This window comes from Chroicocephalus ridibundus, chromosome 3 (assembly GCF_963924245.1).
Source record: "Chroicocephalus ridibundus chromosome 3, bChrRid1.1, whole genome shotgun sequence".
NCBI classification, from domain to species: Eukaryota; Metazoa; Chordata; class Aves; order Charadriiformes; family Laridae; genus Chroicocephalus; species Chroicocephalus ridibundus.
This window is the reverse complement of record NC_086286.1, coordinates 80870985-80889446: the sequence shown is the minus strand read 5'-3', so window position 1 is coordinate 80889446 and position 18462 is coordinate 80870985. Positions and strand designations below refer to the sequence as shown.

Sequence of the window (18462 nt, the reverse complement as noted above, 5' to 3'; positions counted from 1 at the left end):
AGTCATTCCAAGGGGTCAGCTAGCCTGCTATCCTGTCCCTTAGCCATGAAAAGTATAGGAAGAGGGCACACACAGCTGTACATCCTTACTACACGCTGCCAGCCTCTGGCACTTTGTGCCTTAGTTATTTCCTGGGCTGGTCTTTAACAGCCGCCAATCAACTCCCCATTCGCATCTTTCCCCATTCTCTTTTGACCAAGACAAAGTCAGTTTGTGACTCAGGGACTTCACGCAGTCAGTAATACATAGAGAATACATCGTGTGGAAGGGTTATTAGCAGGATTTGGGGATTATCACATTTCATGCTATGCTACTTATGTTTGGCAGATTTTCCTCGATGAAAAAGAGGCATAAAGCTAAAAGCAAGAGTCGTACAACGTCATCTGTTCTACACTGGTCCTTCAAACAGGTGGCATTTCATATCACTTCTAATAGCTTTCTTATACATCCTGCATGATTATCTTTCAAGCATGAAATTGTATCATTATTTTTAGTCCTCCAGCAACAACTCCCAAGATCTAAACTCAGATGTACACCCGCACGTACACAAACACACAGTGGTTGCCCCACCAAACAGTCCAGCAATTTTAAAATATTAAAAATGTCATCTCCCTCCAGATCTATCAAGCAGCAATACAGTCTCATAAAAAAGTAATGCTTCTTATATATATTTTTTTTTTTGATTACTGGCAGGCATCAGGCATAGCAGCAGGAAGGTGAGTTAGCAAAGACATTCAGACACTTCTCCCCAAAGGCACAGTGACCTCAAGGGCCGAAACCAGCTTTCTTCTACCAAAGCGCGAGCTGGTGCTCCCTTACACCATTGAAACACCCCAGAGTTAGGGAGAGAATACCTTTTAAATCAAGAGTTTCACAGGCACAGAGACGTGACTCTGGAAGCTGAACAAGAATGTTTCAATTAAAAACTGTATTTATTGCTGCAGCTGTTTCTTAATTAGTTTCTTCCCAACAAACCTGGCTAAAAAGGATACTGTAAAACAAACTCCAAGGGTTTGGTGGTGGATTGATTAACAGTATTTATTGTACATGTCACGAATGGCACTGACACTGTGGAAGCCTAGGTCCTATAGCATCACATTCTACCAGAAAGACTACGCAATCATTTCCCTAAGCTATATTTGCAGCAGTTACAACTGCTTTACTTTTCTAATGCCAGCAATTACATTTATGTCTGTTTTCACATAATACTTCTTTAGGACAGCCAGAGAGAAATCAATCACTCATGGGACAGAATTTGTTGTTTTCTTTTGTTTGTTTTTTTAAGAACCTTGCTGGGCATTTCAAAATCTTTCAGTTCTTTAAAAACAAACCAAATACAATCAAGTCTCTTAGACTTCTTCTGCAAATTCTTCATGTTAATTGAGACAACGTTGATGTGGCATAAATATGAATGTTACAAGCAAGCTGCTGTATTTTGAAGACAACTTACTTGTTTTCATTGACTATACTGACGATACTTCATTATGGCAAATAACTTTGAGAAAGTATAGTTACAAATACCGTGGGGTTGTTTTTTTTTAAAAAAAAAACAAAACCAAAACACAAAACAAAACACAACACAACACGGAGGCCACCACAATTACAACAAAACAGCCTGTTATGATTTGTTTGCCTCCAAAAGTGTGGAGGATGAAGATCAACAAAAGAATCAACAGAAACTAAACATATTGCACAAACAGTCAAAATGCAGAGGCCAACCCGCTGGCTCGAGAGAGAGGAAGAATTCAAGCTACTCCAATGAAAGTAAGTGGCACTTGTCAGTCAAACTTGGCTTGACTGGGTCTCATTCGGCTTCATCTTGCCGCTCTTCTGCTTCAAACCAGGACAGTCGCTTTGCACTCCCCTTCATGGCTGTGGGGAATGGCTGCGGCGGGGCTGTCCTTCCTAGGAGTGTGTGCTGAAGGAGCTGCAGTTTGTAACCCCCGTGGGCTTGCGCCGGGGGGACCCTCTCTGGAGGCGGTGGGAGGGCTGCACCGGAGGAGTCTCTGGCAGCGAGACGTGGTAGAAGTTTGGTAACCGAATGTCGTACCTAAAGCCCTTCCCCACGTGCACCCTGTCGTTCAAGGCATAGAGTTTCTCAGCAATGTCGCTCCCAATTAAAATTGAGAACAGGCGGGAGATGAAACGGTGCTTGGCAAACAGCAGATACAGCTTCTTTCTCCTCCAGGCCACGTACCGACAATCTGTCTCTGCTGTAAGTGTAACCTATAGAAGAGAAAATTAAAATTAGCCTGGTGATAAGGCAGTGACATGGCCGCTGAGGCCCTTGCTCATAAAGCGCCCCCCCTCTCTCAGCAGGCACACAGGCTGTGGCCATAACACACACCTCGCCTCTTCGCACCAACTGCAATTAGAGCCATTCAATCCGCCCAGAGAGCTCTGCGAGGTCTACTGTAGAATCATGGAATCATAGAATTGCCCAGGTTGGAAGGGACCTGTAAGATCATCCAGTCCAACCACCAACCTAACACTGCCAAAACCACCACTAAACCCAAAGAGAAGCAAGAAGGGTGACTGGGGATGGACCGAATGATGGCGTCTTGCTGGCCTCAGTGTCAGTATGCCTATGCCCACGCTGAACCCCAGCCAGGACACCGGCTGACGGCTCTGCACACCCTGCATTGCTCTTGGCAGCCCCAGCTGGAAAGGCAGGGCTAAAGAAAGCTCTTGACAAATGCCATTTGCCCTCGTGACACGAGACACCAGATCCCACACAGGCAGGAGACAGCGCGTCAGCCAAGTGACAGTAGTGGGAGGGCTCCCGGATCACAGGGAGCGTCCCCAGATGGACACGGGGACACAGGGAGCGCCCAGATGGACACTGCGTCCCACACTGTCCCCCCAGAGCTGTACCACAGGCATGCCTCTCCCCAGCCCGGGCTCTCCGGTTCACCTCCCGTAGCGAAGCCTCTCCAGCACCAACTTCTACCCACCTCTGCAAACCTGGTTGCTCAGGGACGGATTTCAGCACAGCCAAGGAATGCAAACAAAGTCTATTTCCTTTAAGAACCCCCCCATTTCTTGTAACGACAAGATGCAAACAGCAAGAAGATACAGATGGCATAACCAGTCCACCTTGTAAAGAGGACTTCCCTCCCCAAATGAATGGAATACCAGTTGTTTGTATAATTCCACAAACAAAACCCAGCACTAAATGAACTTATTTCTAAAGCAATTAATACTCGGACAGTTTTCTGTGGTATTAAAGAAAAAACAAACAAAAAAACCCACAAAACACAAACATTCTCTGCTTTTACCTGGAAAATTCCCTCTTCTGTTGGCCTCAGTGAATCCCATTCAGGAGAATCCAGAAATTGAAGAGGAAAAATATAATGCAGAAACTCCCCATCAACTGTCACTCTGATCCTACCAAGACAAGATGTGTTAGTTTGTTAGTACTACCTGTACAGCAGCAACAACTGCAACAAGAATGTGTTATTTCTACTCTGCGAGGAGTTTAAATATAGCTTTGAGAGCATGAAAAAGCAATCACTGGCCAACAGTATCCCGATTATATTTTTGAACACAGCTTGATCAGGCCGGTTGAAAGAGAACACAAGACAATCGGGCAAGTGAAATGGAAATCTTTCCAGGCCTTACTGAAGTCATATTCTTCTCCCTGGGTCAGGTCCGTGCATCGACGTGCAAGCCGTGTCATGAAAAGGCCAGCGTGCACTGGAGAGGTGAAAGACCAACGCACGTAACACCATTTGCCTCCTTCACTCGAAAGCCATGGGATATACTTCTAGGTTTGGCAAATACACATTTTAGAGGCAACAAAGTGGCAAAAGCAGGGAGTGTGAAGCAGGAGCTCCCCACGGCATGTGTTAGGTGGGGCTCTCTCAAAGTTTAACAGGAATTACATGTCCACAGGATTGTCTCTGGAACCTGGAGAACAACACGGAGGTTTGGGATCTCTGGGTGAATGCTGTGGTCTTCTGCAGATGCCAAACAAACATTTTCTTTCTACTTTTTAAATCATATTTAAGTTTGAAGGCACTCAAGCAGGAAACGTATGCTTGAACCTTGTGAGCTAAAAGGAAAAAAAAAGCAAGCTGTAGGAGCCCCCTTTTTACATCTGCTCTGCACCGAGATTAATGCTTCTTGCAAAATCAGAACAAGCAGCCCTATACTGCACGAAGGAGGGTGGCAGTAACTCCCTGCATGATTACTACCTGATGGGCATGTAGAAGGATGGACACCTCTTCTTCAGTATGACTATGACCAAAAGTAACCTCCATGTGGTACTTCCTAGACAGCACCCAAGCTCTGAACGAGGGCTGTCACTAGGGCCAACTACCTAAAATCCACATTGTTCAGTGCAAGTAGTCCTAAATCAGCTGAGTTTCAAGCTGCCGACGAATTCCATCTGTCCATGCAGCGGGCTGTCAAAATGCACCTACAAACCATCCCATCAAAGACAGACCATGGCCATCATCTCTGGGTATCCCACCTACTCATGTGGTGGTCCAGTATTATTTATCACTTTGTATACAGTACAAAAGCCAGTATTTCCCTTCAGGGAAGCATCAGCCAGGTTGCCAGAAGGATCTCCATAAAACAGGAAGTATAAGCAGGTGGATTTATTGCCTTGGGGTCTAAGGGCCACAGTATACAGTAACTGTGGACTCAGTTCTGCAAATCTTGATGGGGCTCAACTATGTCCCCTTGTAATGGAAAGGCACTTTGAGGCCTTCTGCTCTCCCTTGCTCTCTCTCTTCTCCCACCCCCCAGAAAGCAACCAAATACAATCTCTATTAAACAGACTTTATCTCGGTATATTCGGTTTCGTAACTACCTTTTAGTCCTGTTTCAGATGATACTAGTAAAGAAAAACAAGAAAGATGCAGTGCTCATCAGCTAGGCAGTAGACAGACAGCAAACCATAGCCTGAAGACTGAAGCACGCATTTGTTCCCTTTATCTGCCTAACCTGTTAAGTGCTATGATACAGTGGTCTGGAAAAGAATGACTTCAAATCTTTTTCTTTATGCTATTACAGATTTTGTGCTTAGTGTTTTTACGCTAGTGCTGTCCTAGACAAGTGTGTTTAGCCTATTAATATTTATATTACTTGCATTAATATTTAATCTATTGTACTGGAAAATGAACAAACAATACACAAATCAGGCTTTTTTTTTTTTTGCTTTCATTTTCAAGAAGGAGGAAAAAAATAAAGATACGCGTGGTAAGTCTGAACAAACCGATACCAACCTGCCTGACACAAGCAAGGACAGTTTATCAATAGGCGTTTTGCCCTGCATGGCGTAACAGTGTTCCTTCTCCAGGGTAACCACTTCTGCATCACAGCACAAGACGATCTTCCTGTAGACAGTCAAGGAAATTCCCAGAGGCTGGAAGAGAGCGCTGTAGAGTTCCTGGAATTCTCTGTCAAAGGAAACACTCCGAACTTGGTAGGTAACATAAATGAACTGGACGAAGCATATAGCGAACAGTATAAAATTCCAGGAGAATATATCAGCAGCACAGACATCCAGCCAAGCCCAAACAGAAGAGCAGAGAAAGCCCAATCCAAGCAAGCTGAAGACATAGAGAAGCCCAAAGAATCCACTTCCACCCATGAAGCCAACAACAAAGAGAATACTGGCTAGGTGGTAGATAGATCCCTCTGCCTCTTGCTTCCAGGTGGTGCAGGTAGGATGTGCGTATATCAAGCTTTCCCAAAAACTTGCATTTTCTCCCATGGCTGGGATAATTTCTTGATTCGGCTGAATCTTGGAAATTTTTATTTATGCAATACAGCTAGTGGGGTCCTTTGCTTTTCCATTCTTGCAAACTCTGCTCAATGATCACACACCATCAGGGCCTCTTTTGTTGTAAAGCTGCACCTAGGATTTCCAGCAACTAGGAGCCTAATGTTCTCAGAAGGCAATGCTGTTTCTCATCCGTTCATGCACTGTCTTGACTTTGGCCATGTCTTCTGTAGTCTCATCTGATCTGGACAATTGAAGAAAAGATTAATTACTTATAAAATGATTTCCATCAATTAAACTCCATCAAAGCTCTTACTGTCTAAAACCACAGTCTGCATTACAATCATCCAATTCTCCTTGTAGACCTGTGATTCCAGGATCAAACCTTAATATTTGTTCAATTGAAGATCACGTTTCTGTATCTACGAATCTAGCAACCGTCGAATCACCACTAAATCCATCTAAACCTCTACATCGCATCCACAGCATCCTGTGACAAGTCTTTCTGCAGCCTAACTGCTGAGAAATTAGCTACATCTGTTGGTCCTGAACCTGCCTACCCAGCTCCTGAACAAGAAGAGACAGTCCTTTGCTCACCTCCTCCATCGCAGTCTGGATTTCTGTCAAACCACTCTCCTTTCCCTGCTTTGCCTTTCTGTTATCATTAATGAGTTGAGCAAGGCTGCTCTGACCGCAGAGACAACAAACTACATCCCCAAACACCACAATAAGGGACACCCAAGTACCACGAGGGATGGTCTTTTCTACTCCAAGGGTGATGGCAAAAAGCTGTCATGTATGAGGAAGACTACAAAGCTTAAAGGCAGCTCTATACAGATTATGTTATTAGAACATGAAGTAGTAGTCCTGCAAAATACTTCTCAAAGGGCATTTACAAAGCCATTTTATAACATTCGAAGTCCTACCTTGTATAATTTCATGCCACAGCCCACATAGTTTTATTGTTCAACACTAGAAAATGTTAAACGTGCTATTTGTTTCTATGTTATAATGTATGCCTAAGAGTTAAATAAAAAATAAAATACACAATTGAAGAGCATGGAAAAAAACAAAATAAATTAAAAAAAAATCAAAACCAGCTTCTCTGTTTGTTTTTTTGAAGTAAAAATACATGCTTTGATGTGAGATTAGACATGGTAGAAATTGCAAAGCCCGAGTTTATCAGTAGCGTAATCAGGATTGAAACCCACCAAAGTCTTTAACTGTCTGGTTCTTTTACTGGTAAAATAGCAGGGAAGGTAAGAAATATCTTGCTATCTAAATTACTAGATTCTCTAGAATAGCAGAAGTAGTCCCGTCCCGCCCCCCCCCCCCCCCCCCCCCCCAAGAGCCACAGAAGTCCATACTTAAAAAGTACTGATGGCGCAGTGAAGCATCCAACATCATTCAGCAGTGTTTGGGGGGTTTTTTTGTTTGTTTGTTTGTTTGTTTTTGTTTTTTTTTTTTTTTGTTTTTTTTTTTTTTTTTTACAGTGACAGGTCTAAGAAATTAATAAAGCAAAGTCATATCACATTTCCTAGCTGCTACAGCTTTACTGCTTTTAAGTTTATTCAAGCCCCAACATTAATTACGTGATTCAAAGACACCAATGCTAAATGAAGACATAAAATTCTAAACAACTGAGCGGCAGAGTTCAGAAGAAAAGATTAGGAGGAGAGCTCTCCCTCTCTGGCAGTGGCGATAGGGAAGTCACTGACCCATAAAACTCACAGGTAAAGAGCAAGGAACCTTTCCAAATTAAAAGTGCTCAATGTCCTACTGTAGCGGAAGAAGCGACAGTACAAAAATGAGGTACTTTGTAGCTATGAGCTTTGCTGCTTGTCTCTTTACCCAAATACTCTTCCCTGGTACAGGATTCCTGCAGGATGCAGGATTCAGCCCTTGGAGAATGGGAGATGAGAACTGCATCAGCTACGAAGAAGTTACCTGGGCATGGTAAGAGCACAAGGAATTTTAGGCAGTACTTCCATCATCAAGGGGTAAGATTTCTGAACTGAAAGAAAATAAAACTGGAACATGCAGTTCCCAGATCTTGTGTTCCGAATCCCGTCAGCATTTCCACTGCATGGTCAAAAATCATTGGCACAGTTTTTGTTTGACCGTTTGTTTGTTTTTTAAATAGAATCACTGATAACAGTGATTTTGGATTATTGTTAACGCTTCTACTCTATTGCCAACATTCTGCTCTGAGCATTTCTCATGAAGACCCTAATTTCTACAGAAAATTCAGTGTTTTGAATGGAACCACTACTGAGAAGTTACATGGGAAGCCGTATGCGTGCCACAAACAAAACCACCGTGGATCCATCCTGTAATCGGCTTTCCATTACCAACACCTTTTTGTCATGTAAAGCTGCACATTGCAATAACTTGACATGACATTGCAATAATTTCACAAAATTTATGTTCAATTTCCAATTTGGTTATAGCATTCACAGTCTGCCCGCCCCACAGCTCACAGCATTGCTATAAAACATCTATTCATGACAAGGTGGGTCAAAATAATTTGGAAAGAACAGCACACCAAGACATGGACAGAGGGTCATCATACACAAAATCAAAGCCCTGGAAAAAACTGTCATGTATTTGTAACTGTTTATTTTTTGGAATGGGACCTGTCTTCCAAAACCACCGTGGGCAAAATTCCCACCTATTTCAGCAGATCTGCACAATGCTACAGCGTCACCCAGGCTGGAGAGGACCTCCCTTCATTGAGGCAAGAGGAAAGGCAAAGACCAATGCCAGCACAGAACACAGCCTCACCAACATGACACTCTCCTGAGCGACGGAAAGCGTGCAGGCAAAACCAAACCCTCTGGAAAGGCTGAGGAAGGCTACTACTACATGGAGCTGCTTTCTCAGGGGTATGGTGAAGAGCAGGCGTGCTTGCTGCCCGTGAACTGCAGGCAGAAAGAGAGGATTCACCTCTTCTTCATCAAGAAATTATTCTAAGATTTGGGGGCTAAAAATCGTTGGTAGGTTTTTCTATGAAGTATTAAATAGAGCAGACACAATAGTACGTATGGGCCTAAGCATTGTAAAATTTCTAATTTTGCTTGGTATTTAGTGCAAGATAAGGCTTTTCACATTTTTCTCTACATTCCTACAAGTCAAAAATTTAAACTCTTGAGGGCTTCAAAACAGTCACTCTAATTGAGCCATTCACCTACTGCAAGGGGTGGGGGGAGAAAACCCCCCAAAACCAAAATGCCAAGCAGCTGTGGTACCAACTGAGTCCTCCTCCACTGAGGACCTGCCTACAAAGTGCCCTCAGTAGCACAGCATTACCAAGTTTGTAAGCACCTGGAGGTGACACCGTCCTTTCCCTGAGATGCTTTGGCGTTCTTAGCTATCAGGATGGGGAATGTGCCAACTGACATGGCCTTGTTTGATGTCCTGCTTACGCTGTGGTGAACAGTTATCGCTACAGGTTCATTTGATGGTGGCGATCAGGCAAGCTTCAGCAGGAAACTGCATGTAAAGCAGATACCTTGGATTATAAACCTGAAGAACTGTATCTTCCTCAAGTAAATGTTGAATACTTTCCACTCTGTCCCCTGCCTAAGAAGAAGGAGGAGGACCATGCACAAGAACAGTCTCTGCTATGTGACTACCCTATTCAGAATAACACCACATTGACACCTGCAGGCTGCTGGGGCCAGAGGTGCGTGGAAGAGGTCTCCTCCCAGCTCAGGAAGGAGACATGCCCTGCCAACACAGGCTGAATTACTGAGTGTTTTGCCCCACCACACATCCTGCCCTCTCCAGCGGGAGCAGATCAAGCGCTGGGAAAAGTCTGCTCACATCTCTAGTCTGGGCTATGTACAGCAGCACGGACTTCTTTAAAACAAACGTCCGCGTTGCTGAAAGGACCAAGCTGTCATCAGAAAGGGTTAAAATCAACAAGTTTGCTGGAGCTTCAAAGGAGTAAATGGAGCATTTCACTTATACTCTCCAAAATAAATACCTGCCAGCAGCTTAAAGCTTCGTATAAGCAGTATACTAAAACAGTCAAACCAGAATGAATCTATGTTGTAATTTAAATGCACATAGTGTAATTCTCCCTACTCAAATGGGCACTTTTTCCATACACCAGAATATTCCCATAAAGAATTACCAATTACATTTTTTTTTTTATTTTCTTGAGAACTGGGTACTTTCCCCACCACCACCCCCCTCATTTTTGTCATTGATAACTCAGATTCAACTTTGAGTGTTAGTTACTGCGTCTGGATCACAATTAATTTGTGAAAACAAACAAACAAACAAAAAAAAAAAACCAACCCACCCTAAAAGCCCTGAGGCCACCAGCAGTTCTCTACTTGGGCTTCTTTATTAAGTCAAAAGTAAAGCTATTCGGAGTTTGAAAACTCCATTCTTTAGTCGTCTTATTCCAAGTATTCAGCCGGAAAGCCCTCAGCACGTTCACCCCGTACAGGTTGATGGGCTGTAGAGCCGTATACACGCTGATCATGTAACCAGCCTGGAAAGCTACAGTGTTTGCTACAGGTTTGGAAGCAAAAGGGAAGCTTTCCCTTTACAGCATATACGTTTTCATGTACAAAATGAGACTGTGCTGGATTTAGCAGGGATTTGTCTCACTGGTTTTAGCCATCTACGGTGCAGATGTTTGTACATGAGCTAGTGGCCACAGCCTGGCTTGGCAGGCAGCGGAGCTGCTCCAGCAACTGCGCCGGGATCCAAGCGATCTCTCCAGCTGAGGGTCCCTCGATGCCCCCCCAATTCCAGAGGGGTGAGCTCTTAGCACCCTGCCTGGGCTGGCAGGTTACGTCTTGTCTGGCCATCATTTAGACATACAGAAAGAAGCTACCCCTGAATTAGGACTACCAAAATGATTAGGGGACTGGAGCACCTCTCATGAGGAAAGACTGAGGGATTTGGGTCTCTTCAGTCTGGAAAAAGAGACGGCTGAGCAGGGACCTTGTCAACACTTATAAATACTTAAAGGGTGGGTGTCAGGAGGATGGGGCCAGGCTCTTTTCAGTGGTGCCCAGCGACAGGACAAGAGGTAATGGGCCCAAACTTGAACATAGGAAGTTCCACCTAAACATGAGGAGGAACTTCTTTACCCTGAGGGTGGCAGAGCACTGGCACAGGCTGCCCAGAGAGGTGGTGGAGTCTCCATCTCTGGAGACATTCCAAACCCGTCTGGACGCGTTCCTGTGCAACCTGCTCTGGGTGACCCTGCTCTGGCAGGGGGGTTGGACTAGATGATCTCCAGAGGTCCCTTCCAACCCCTACCATTCTGTGATTTCAGCAACTATTCCCTCTGACATGCAATGCAACTGCACACATCGATTAACGTACCCCTTCCCTCCATTGCCCCAATGTCTCCAAAATCCTCTCTGCCCCCCTGCTGACACCTGTTGCTCTCAGGGGTTGTGTGTGCGTAGCACACTCTCCCCAGGCTATTTTCCTTCTGCAGCTGTTCACCTGGGGCTAGATACCCAAAGGGACCGAGACAGCCCAACTCTTAATTGCAAGGCAGCGTCTAACTCAGCACACGGAGGAGCGATGCACCTACAGACAGGTGCGGCCACGCGCCTCCAGGCACGTAGGGGTGAGATAAACAAGCTATTTTTGGTGATAAACTGTCCTTGAACCCACTCCAGGCTCACAGCATACATACAGCAATTAGGACAGTAACTAACAAAACAAACTCGTATCCTACCTTACCTTAAACTCATTGAGAATATATCCTAGACAACGCAGTGATTATAATACTGGATAACACTGTTTTCCCAAGAAAATGCAGCCTGCGCAATATAGAGAAGGCTACATCATCTTCATCACAGTCCACAATATCTCTTCGGGAAGTAAAAATGGAAGGAGGATGAGGAAGAAAAGGACTACCCAATCCAAAAGACAAAAGTACCAAGATAATCAGACACTATAAAACTAGATATATTCAGATTACAAAGATACACAAACATATGCAGTAAAGGTAATTAATTAATGGGTTGGCTTTAAAGATTTCCTTTGCTGGGAATTAAGGAAGTTAGGATGCTGTCTGGTACCCAAAATAAATCTCGATATGCTATTATTAAAAAATGAATTGATTTACTTAGATTCTATTTTTTATTCTCCAGGAAGTCAGATTGGATGATCACAATGATGTCTTCTGGACTTTCGTCTTAAGTTACTTAATACAAACAAGTTTTATATACCTAGAAAGTTACACAGCTGGTCTTCCCAATGAAATCTAAAAAACCATCTTAGATACCTAGACTTAGCTACTTTAGACAACAGAAAACCCTGAAGACAGGTATGTCTCTGAAATTACTCCTCATGTAGACCTTCCAGCAGAAGCCTTCACCCATGTGGAGCCAGAACCCCTTCCTGGCAATGTTTTTCAAAGAAAGGGATGTTTTAACAACGAACGCTTTAACGTGAAACACACATGCAACCCTGGCAGCCGAGCCATGGGATCCCACTCCCCAGGCAAGCGTCCCCATGGCGGAAGGGAGAGCGATGGCGGCGTGGTGCTCCCTGCCTCAGCCTCCTTCCTGTGCAACATCACTGCTGCAACAAGAAGGGCAGCAAGCGTCCCCCCCCAGACCCAAAAATGAATCACTTGGGGCACCCTCGTGGGAGCAGGAAAGAGGGATTTGTGCTCCCTCGGGCCGAGGAAGGCATCTTGTGTCTCACAGACGTCTCATCACCACGTCTCACCCCCTGGACCAGTGCTCCCAGCACAGGCTGCCCCTTGGAAGGGAATGCATCTCAGGCCCCAGGAAGAACAGTCAAACCGCACCCATCCCAGTCCTTCCAGTAGCCCCTGGGCTTCACAGGCTGCAACTCCTGAATTGGACCCCTGCCCCTGGAGCATCCACGTGAAGTGATACCTTCTTGGAGGGAGATGCTTCTGGGAACGTTCAGAGCTACAAAACAAGCAGCTGGGGCACGTCCAAGCATGAGAGGTGCTTCGCTGCCTTCAGGGCAGCTCTGGGAAACAACCACCAGCCACGGGGCACTTTTCAGGGCCAAAACCTTGCTCTGGTCTGCCAGAATTTAGGCTCCCAGGTTCAAGGTTGTTCAGCCAAGAACCCCCTTCACTCAGCTGCTGCCTAACCCTGCAGACAGCCCGATGCCACCTCTACACTGAAGTCAACGTTCCACGCAAACGACCCACTGGCAGCACAGGGTTGGTGACTGGTTGTCTCCCTTCTACAGCATACGCAGAACTGGCTTCTCCAAAGCTGAGTGCCTTAACCGGAGCTTTTTCACGGGACTTTCAACTCACTGAGCTTGTTTGGCTGCAGCTGGGAAGGCCTGACTCTACTTACAATTTGCCCAAATCCCTACTAATCTTCTTAAGAAGCGGAAAAAAGCTGGGCAGAAGGGGAGGGCATCAAGAGAGAAAGAAAACCCACAGCAATACAGAAGTTTAAGGCTCATTAGAAGCACGGCACGCAGTGAAGCTGCTATTATTTAGTCTTTAAATATTTAAAGACCAGCTTACTATACACAGCTTACAGTACTTGAACGATTGCTCATTTGTCACTGTAAAATATACAATGCAATCTTCTGTGGTTGCAAAGCCAATATTGAAGATGCTATCTATTTTATCATCTAGACAGTATTTGGTAAGGGAAAAAAATTACAGATTTTCTTCCAATTTGAATGAGAACTGATGAACTGTAAGTACACATGGTATTCCTGCCAAACTAAGAAGAATAATCCCCTCCCTCCTTTTTTTAAGATCTCTTAATCCTAGGAAACATGACTATGGAAGGATAGTCAGATATTTTTTAAACTAACTATGGATTGCTAGCACTCGGGTAAATTTGAGCAAGGCTCTTGTATATTGAACAGCATTGGCCAAGTAATAATTCAGGGGGTCTGGTTTGTTGTGTTTTATAATAAAAACTGCAAGCGAAGCACAAGTTCAAGGTTTTCTACAGTTCAGCTTTTAAATGAACAATAGAGAAAGCAGCTACAATGCTTATTTCACAAGTGCTTTAAAACTGTGTTAATGAACTTCAGCTGAACTCTGCAGAATTCGGCTTAAATGAGTTTGTAAGGAGTAGCAGTGCCTTTGGACGGGAACGTATTCCCATGAAACCAACCACCTGACATGAACTTTGTTTCTCAAAAAAGAAATAAACACAGCGGCTCGGTGCATCACACTGATCAACTGGATTAGAGAGGAGCAGCGTCATCAGCCATGTGTTCCGGCAGAGAAACAGCACGCTGAGGCGCGGAACACCACAGTCATGTACCCCATGAGCTCTAACCCAGAGCGAAACACAGTGAAAGGTAACAAGGGTGCCCTAAGGGAGCTGCTGAAATGATCTACCTTTACTGGAGGGTTTGGGGTTAGAAGTACAGTTATAATCTCTGCTTTATTGGAACGGGTGTCACTCAGCTTAAATACAAAGCAGAGCCAGGCAGAAGATGGACATGGCAGTGGTTTAGCATCACTTTGATTAGTTTTCTATTTATGAGAGCCAGAACACTCTTAATTTCATCACGTGATATAATCCCAAACGGAGGCTTTGTTCACCGTACAATGTCTGAGTTTTGTTTTGGGCAGCAGCAGCATGTCCAATTACAGGTACTGTATCATCCCTGGAGACACCGATCAGGGCTTTTTTTTTTTTTTTTGCAAGGCACTAAAATGATAAAATAAATCTCATCTCTGAAGAGCCTGCACGCTTAATAAAAGATCAAATGTAGCTTCAGCTAACAACTCTTTTCTTGAATCCTTAATAAACTTTCTGCTCTCAACTTTCATCATAAAAGGTTTCCCTGGCACAAACTTCGCCTTCACAATTACCTGTATCAAATTTCCTTCTGTTTCAGTATCTCTTCTCCTCACTACAGGACTTGCAGAGAACTTACTGTTTTGCAGGCAAGGCATTTCTTAAAAACTTGACATTTTAAGCTGCTTTACTATTTGGCACCACGCATAACTTTGCGGAAAGCCTGAACAGCAGCAGTTCTGCAGATGTGGAAACCGTTTCTGGTTTTGCTGTGGTCAGTGAAGACATTTTTACTTGCACGTATACAATCATATTCCCATTAACCAACAGAGTGGCAAGAAGCCTCAGTTCTGGAAGCCGGATTTCATCAATGACATCTTTATAACACTACCAGGGGGTCTGTGATTCAATATTACAAGAGATCAGCTATAGAAAATGTTTGCCCGTGAAGTGATTGACAGCCTAAACGCACACAAAGATCTACAGAACAGCTGAAGAAAATGTGGTAAAATATTATAGTCTGGAAAAACATGTTTGGAAAAAAATACTATAGCTTGGGGGAAAATAAGTGTTTTGCATCGTTCATTGCATCTTTGGAAAGAAACAATTGCGAATGCAAAACCAGATCTTAATTTCAGGGTTCATCTGCTCTTACCATTTGTTGATGGGGAGAGAGAAGAATCAAATAGCGGCAGCCTACGAAGCAAACCCCCAATCAGTGGCAGAAATCCCCGGACCCCTTTTGGGGTTGGTTTTGTGAAAGCCGAGGGACTTCTCGAGTCAGCCCCGGTGAGCGGGCTGCGGCTGCACCCGCGGAGCCACCAGAAACCACGTTTTCCTTAGAAATAAACCCAAAACCCGAGACCCATCACGGAAGAGTCTCGCTTCGGGCAGACCCCTCGGGAGGGGAGGATCAGGGCCGGCTCCTTTGCGAAGGCGCAGCCTCTCCTTTACAAGAGCGGGCTCCGTTACGGAGGGGACACGGCAGAGCTCTACAACTTCTACCCGAGGCTGAACTCGGGCGCTCCGCTCGCCGCTGCCGCGCCGCGCCGCACCGCCGGGGCGTTGCTGCCGAGGAGCGCCCCGACCCTCCCCCGGCGTCACCCCCCGCCCCGCACCGCCCAGGGCCCCGCCGAGCCCTCGGGGACGGTCCCCGCAGCGTAGTCCCCGGGTGTCCCCGCATGGCAGCGGGGCGACAGGCGTCCCCGGCTCCCCCTCGCCCACCGCCGGCCCTGGGCAAGAGCGGGGCGACGCTCCGGCCGCCGCCTGACTGGCCAGCGCCGGCGGGGGGCGGGCGGGGGCAGCGCCGGGGCTCCGGCCCACCGGGGCTCCAGCCCGCCCCGCCTCGGCCCGGCCCCCGCCCTGCCCGCGCCCCTTACCTGCCCCGCGACCCCGGAAAAGTTTCCCGGCCGCTCGGGGGACGCCGCCGCCGCGCCCGGACGGGACGGGGACGGGCTCAGGCTGCCGCACCTCGCCTCCGGCCGGCACCGCGTCCCCCCCCTCCGTCGCCGCCGTGACTAAAATAGGCAGAAGCCGGCGGGAGGCTGCGGGCGGCGCCAGCTGCGGGGCCGGCACCGAGCGGCCGCAGCGCGCAGGCGCCTCCCGCCCGCCCCGGGGGGCTGCGGGCGGTGGGGCCACCCCGGGCGAGCCGAAGCCGAGCCGCGCTGGCCCGGCGCGGGGGCGGCCGCGGCGGCGGGAGGTGCCGGCCGTCCCGCCGCTCCCCTGCGGTGGGCGCGGGCCGGGGCAGGAGCAGGAGGCGGTGGCCGCGGAGGAGTCGCGGGAAGCGCAGAGCCCGCGGCGGTGGCAGTCGCGCAACTTGCGCGCCCTGGCGCCCGTGGCGGCTGCAGCCCCGGCGCTCGGCTGGGGCTTGCGGGCAGAACCCGCGGCTTTTGGCACAGGCGGGGAAAGGCGTCTCCTTCGGCACTGCTGCCTCGGGGTAAATTGTCTGGAACTATTGGTTTGGAATAAATAAGAATACGAGTTTCTGCTCTTTCACCCACACCCCCCAGCAGCGTGTTTCTTCGGAAGAAAGGCACATGCTTTCAGGCTTGCCTTCGCTACGTGGCTAGTGCACCTGTTTATCCACGATCTTCAGTTATTTCGTTTCAGAACAAACATACGCCTCACCAAGAACATGGGTAGTGTCCATATACAAGCCCTTCCCCATCCTTGCCGTGCATTTGTTCCGGTGATCGCTTTGTGTCTCAGGGAGAGAGGATTGATTGAAAGAGGCAGACTTACAAGTTATTAATATACAAAAATAACCCCACAGCATATTAAATGTACAGCTCCTGTTACTACAGAAGCTGCTTCTCAATAGCTGGAGCATGAGCAATAATATCTTTTAAACAGTAATGCTGGAGATCCTCTTGTGCGTGCCGGTGGCCGGCTCTGGGGTCCCATGGTAGGCTGAGATGCTCACCGTAGAGCAGGGCAATGCGACGGACGTGAACTTCCCCAGAAGTAAAAGGACAGAGCAACCTGTCATGCTCTAGACAGAGGGATTAGGACACTTCTTAACACATTTGTGAATGTGCTTTCCCATGTGATTTCTTTTTTATTAAAGATTTTTAGCTCCATATTTACCAGGGAAGAAGATGCATGAACTTTCGGAATAATCGATTCCCCTAAAACTTCAGAAAACAGCCAGCCAGAACAGTTTAAGCCAAAGCTGTCTTGAGTTACACATATTCAAAACTTCATTATCTGATTGCGGTATACTTATTTTTATATTTATTATTTTTGAGAGAGAAAAATCTTTTTATAAATCTAATCAAGTATGTATTAAGGTTCTTGTAGTTAATTAAACATTTAAAGGTGTTTGCAGTGTCGCTCCAAATGCCTTTCAGATATGCTTTGCATATGATATTTTACAACTCGTTTAATTTTAGCAGTGTCATTTGAGTGATTTCTGTGCTGGCAAATTTGAGGCAGTGCTGATTTTTGTTGTTGTTGTTGTTGTTGTTCACACTGGGGTGGAGTTGAAAGCACTCAGCCACTTACTCGGATTCATCCCCAGTTGCATTAGGCATAAATTTACCCATTATATTTACTCTTCATTGGGATGATAGCAAAGGGATGAGGAAATATATAATAAAAGGATTGCTGAAACTTTTTATTTGATCTACATATCTACTAAGATTACATTATTCTAATAAACCACTATTATATCAATTAAAACATGTTCCTCCTAATCATCGTAAAAGAAGCAAGAAGATCAGTATATTTTGGTGGCATATCTCTAAGATGCTTTTTGAGTTGTACTTAGTTGGAAACAACAGTCATCCTAATTCTCTGCAGATATATAGATCACCAAGGAACGGTTCTATCATAATAATTTTTATTTAATTCAATCAACTTCACATCAAATATTCTCTAGCACTGGAAGACTGAGACTACAAATGGCCTTCTCATTGGGCTTGAAAATTGGGCCTGGATGAGAGATCCAAAGGAGGCAGCAATAAAATGCCTGAGACACCACATGCTGCGGAGAGTCCAGCACTGCCCAGCGTGCTTTGAACCAGCCGCTGGAGCGATCGGACTGCTCTTTGATATATATAAAACTACTTGTGGTATTTATATCAAATGACCGTTTTTAAAAGGTCAAATAATGTAATAAATGTAAAACCAAATTATAAACAATATTATTCTTTGCAGCAGTATGGCAAGATATAAAGGTCACCCTTAAAGGCAGGCTTGCAAGAGAGCCTGTGGCGACACTCAGAAATCCAATACCAGACCTGAAAAGCTGTAGGAGACCTTGTGTCCCTGGGTCGGGGGAGAGGCTCAGCTGTGGCAAACGCTCCGTGTGGAGGGTGGGAAGGCACCTGGCCAAGGACAGCAAGGGCCAGCTAGGAAGGGGCAGCAGAAAGTGCAAGATTAGTTCCAGTTGGGCTGGACAGGAACCTGATCACCTGAACTGGCGTCTTTGGGCCAGTCCCACTGTTCAGCCGTGAAACTGGGCAGTGTGAGTTTCTGGCT

General features: G+C 46.0%; 1 protein-coding gene across 3 annotated transcripts; it reads right to left on the bottom strand.

The window, feature by feature from the left end:
• Positions 1-291: 291 nt before the first annotated feature.
• POPDC3 (popeye domain containing 3) lies at positions 292-16070 on the bottom strand. 3 transcript variants are annotated; one of them, XM_063329869.1, is made up of 4 exons: positions 15861-16070; positions 5235-5978; positions 3279-3387; positions 292-2226 (listed from the first exon to the last, which is right to left on the bottom strand). In XM_063329869.1, exons 2-4 carry the CDS (start codon positions 5723-5725, stop codon positions 1906-1908), a joined length of 921 nt encoding a protein of 306 aa, XP_063185939.1. In that variant the 5' UTR covers positions 5726-5978; positions 15861-16070; the 3' UTR covers positions 292-1905. The 3 variants fall into 3 exon arrangements, with proteins under 3 accessions (XP_063185939.1, XP_063185941.1, XP_063185940.1); XM_063329871.1 differs by having other exon boundaries at positions 5235-5973; XM_063329870.1 differs by lacking the exon at positions 15861-16070 and adding an exon at positions 15137-15225.
• Between the last annotated feature and the right edge of the window lie 2392 nt (positions 16071-18462).

Bases quoted from the DNA above. Each gene is read 5' to 3' on its own strand.
- POPDC3 (XM_063329869.1), bottom strand. From the start codon at position 5,725: ATGGGAGAAAATGCAAGTTTTTGGGAAAGCTTGATATACGCACATCCT. The intron at 3,388-5,234 runs GTTGGTATCGGT...TTGTCTTGGTAG, and splicing joins TCCTTGCTTGTGTCAGGCAG to GATCAGAGTGACAGTTGATG. The intron at 2,227-3,278 runs GTAAAAGCAGAG...TCTCTTCTATAG, and splicing joins CAGAAGAGGGAATTTTCCAG to GTTACACTTACAGCAGAGAC.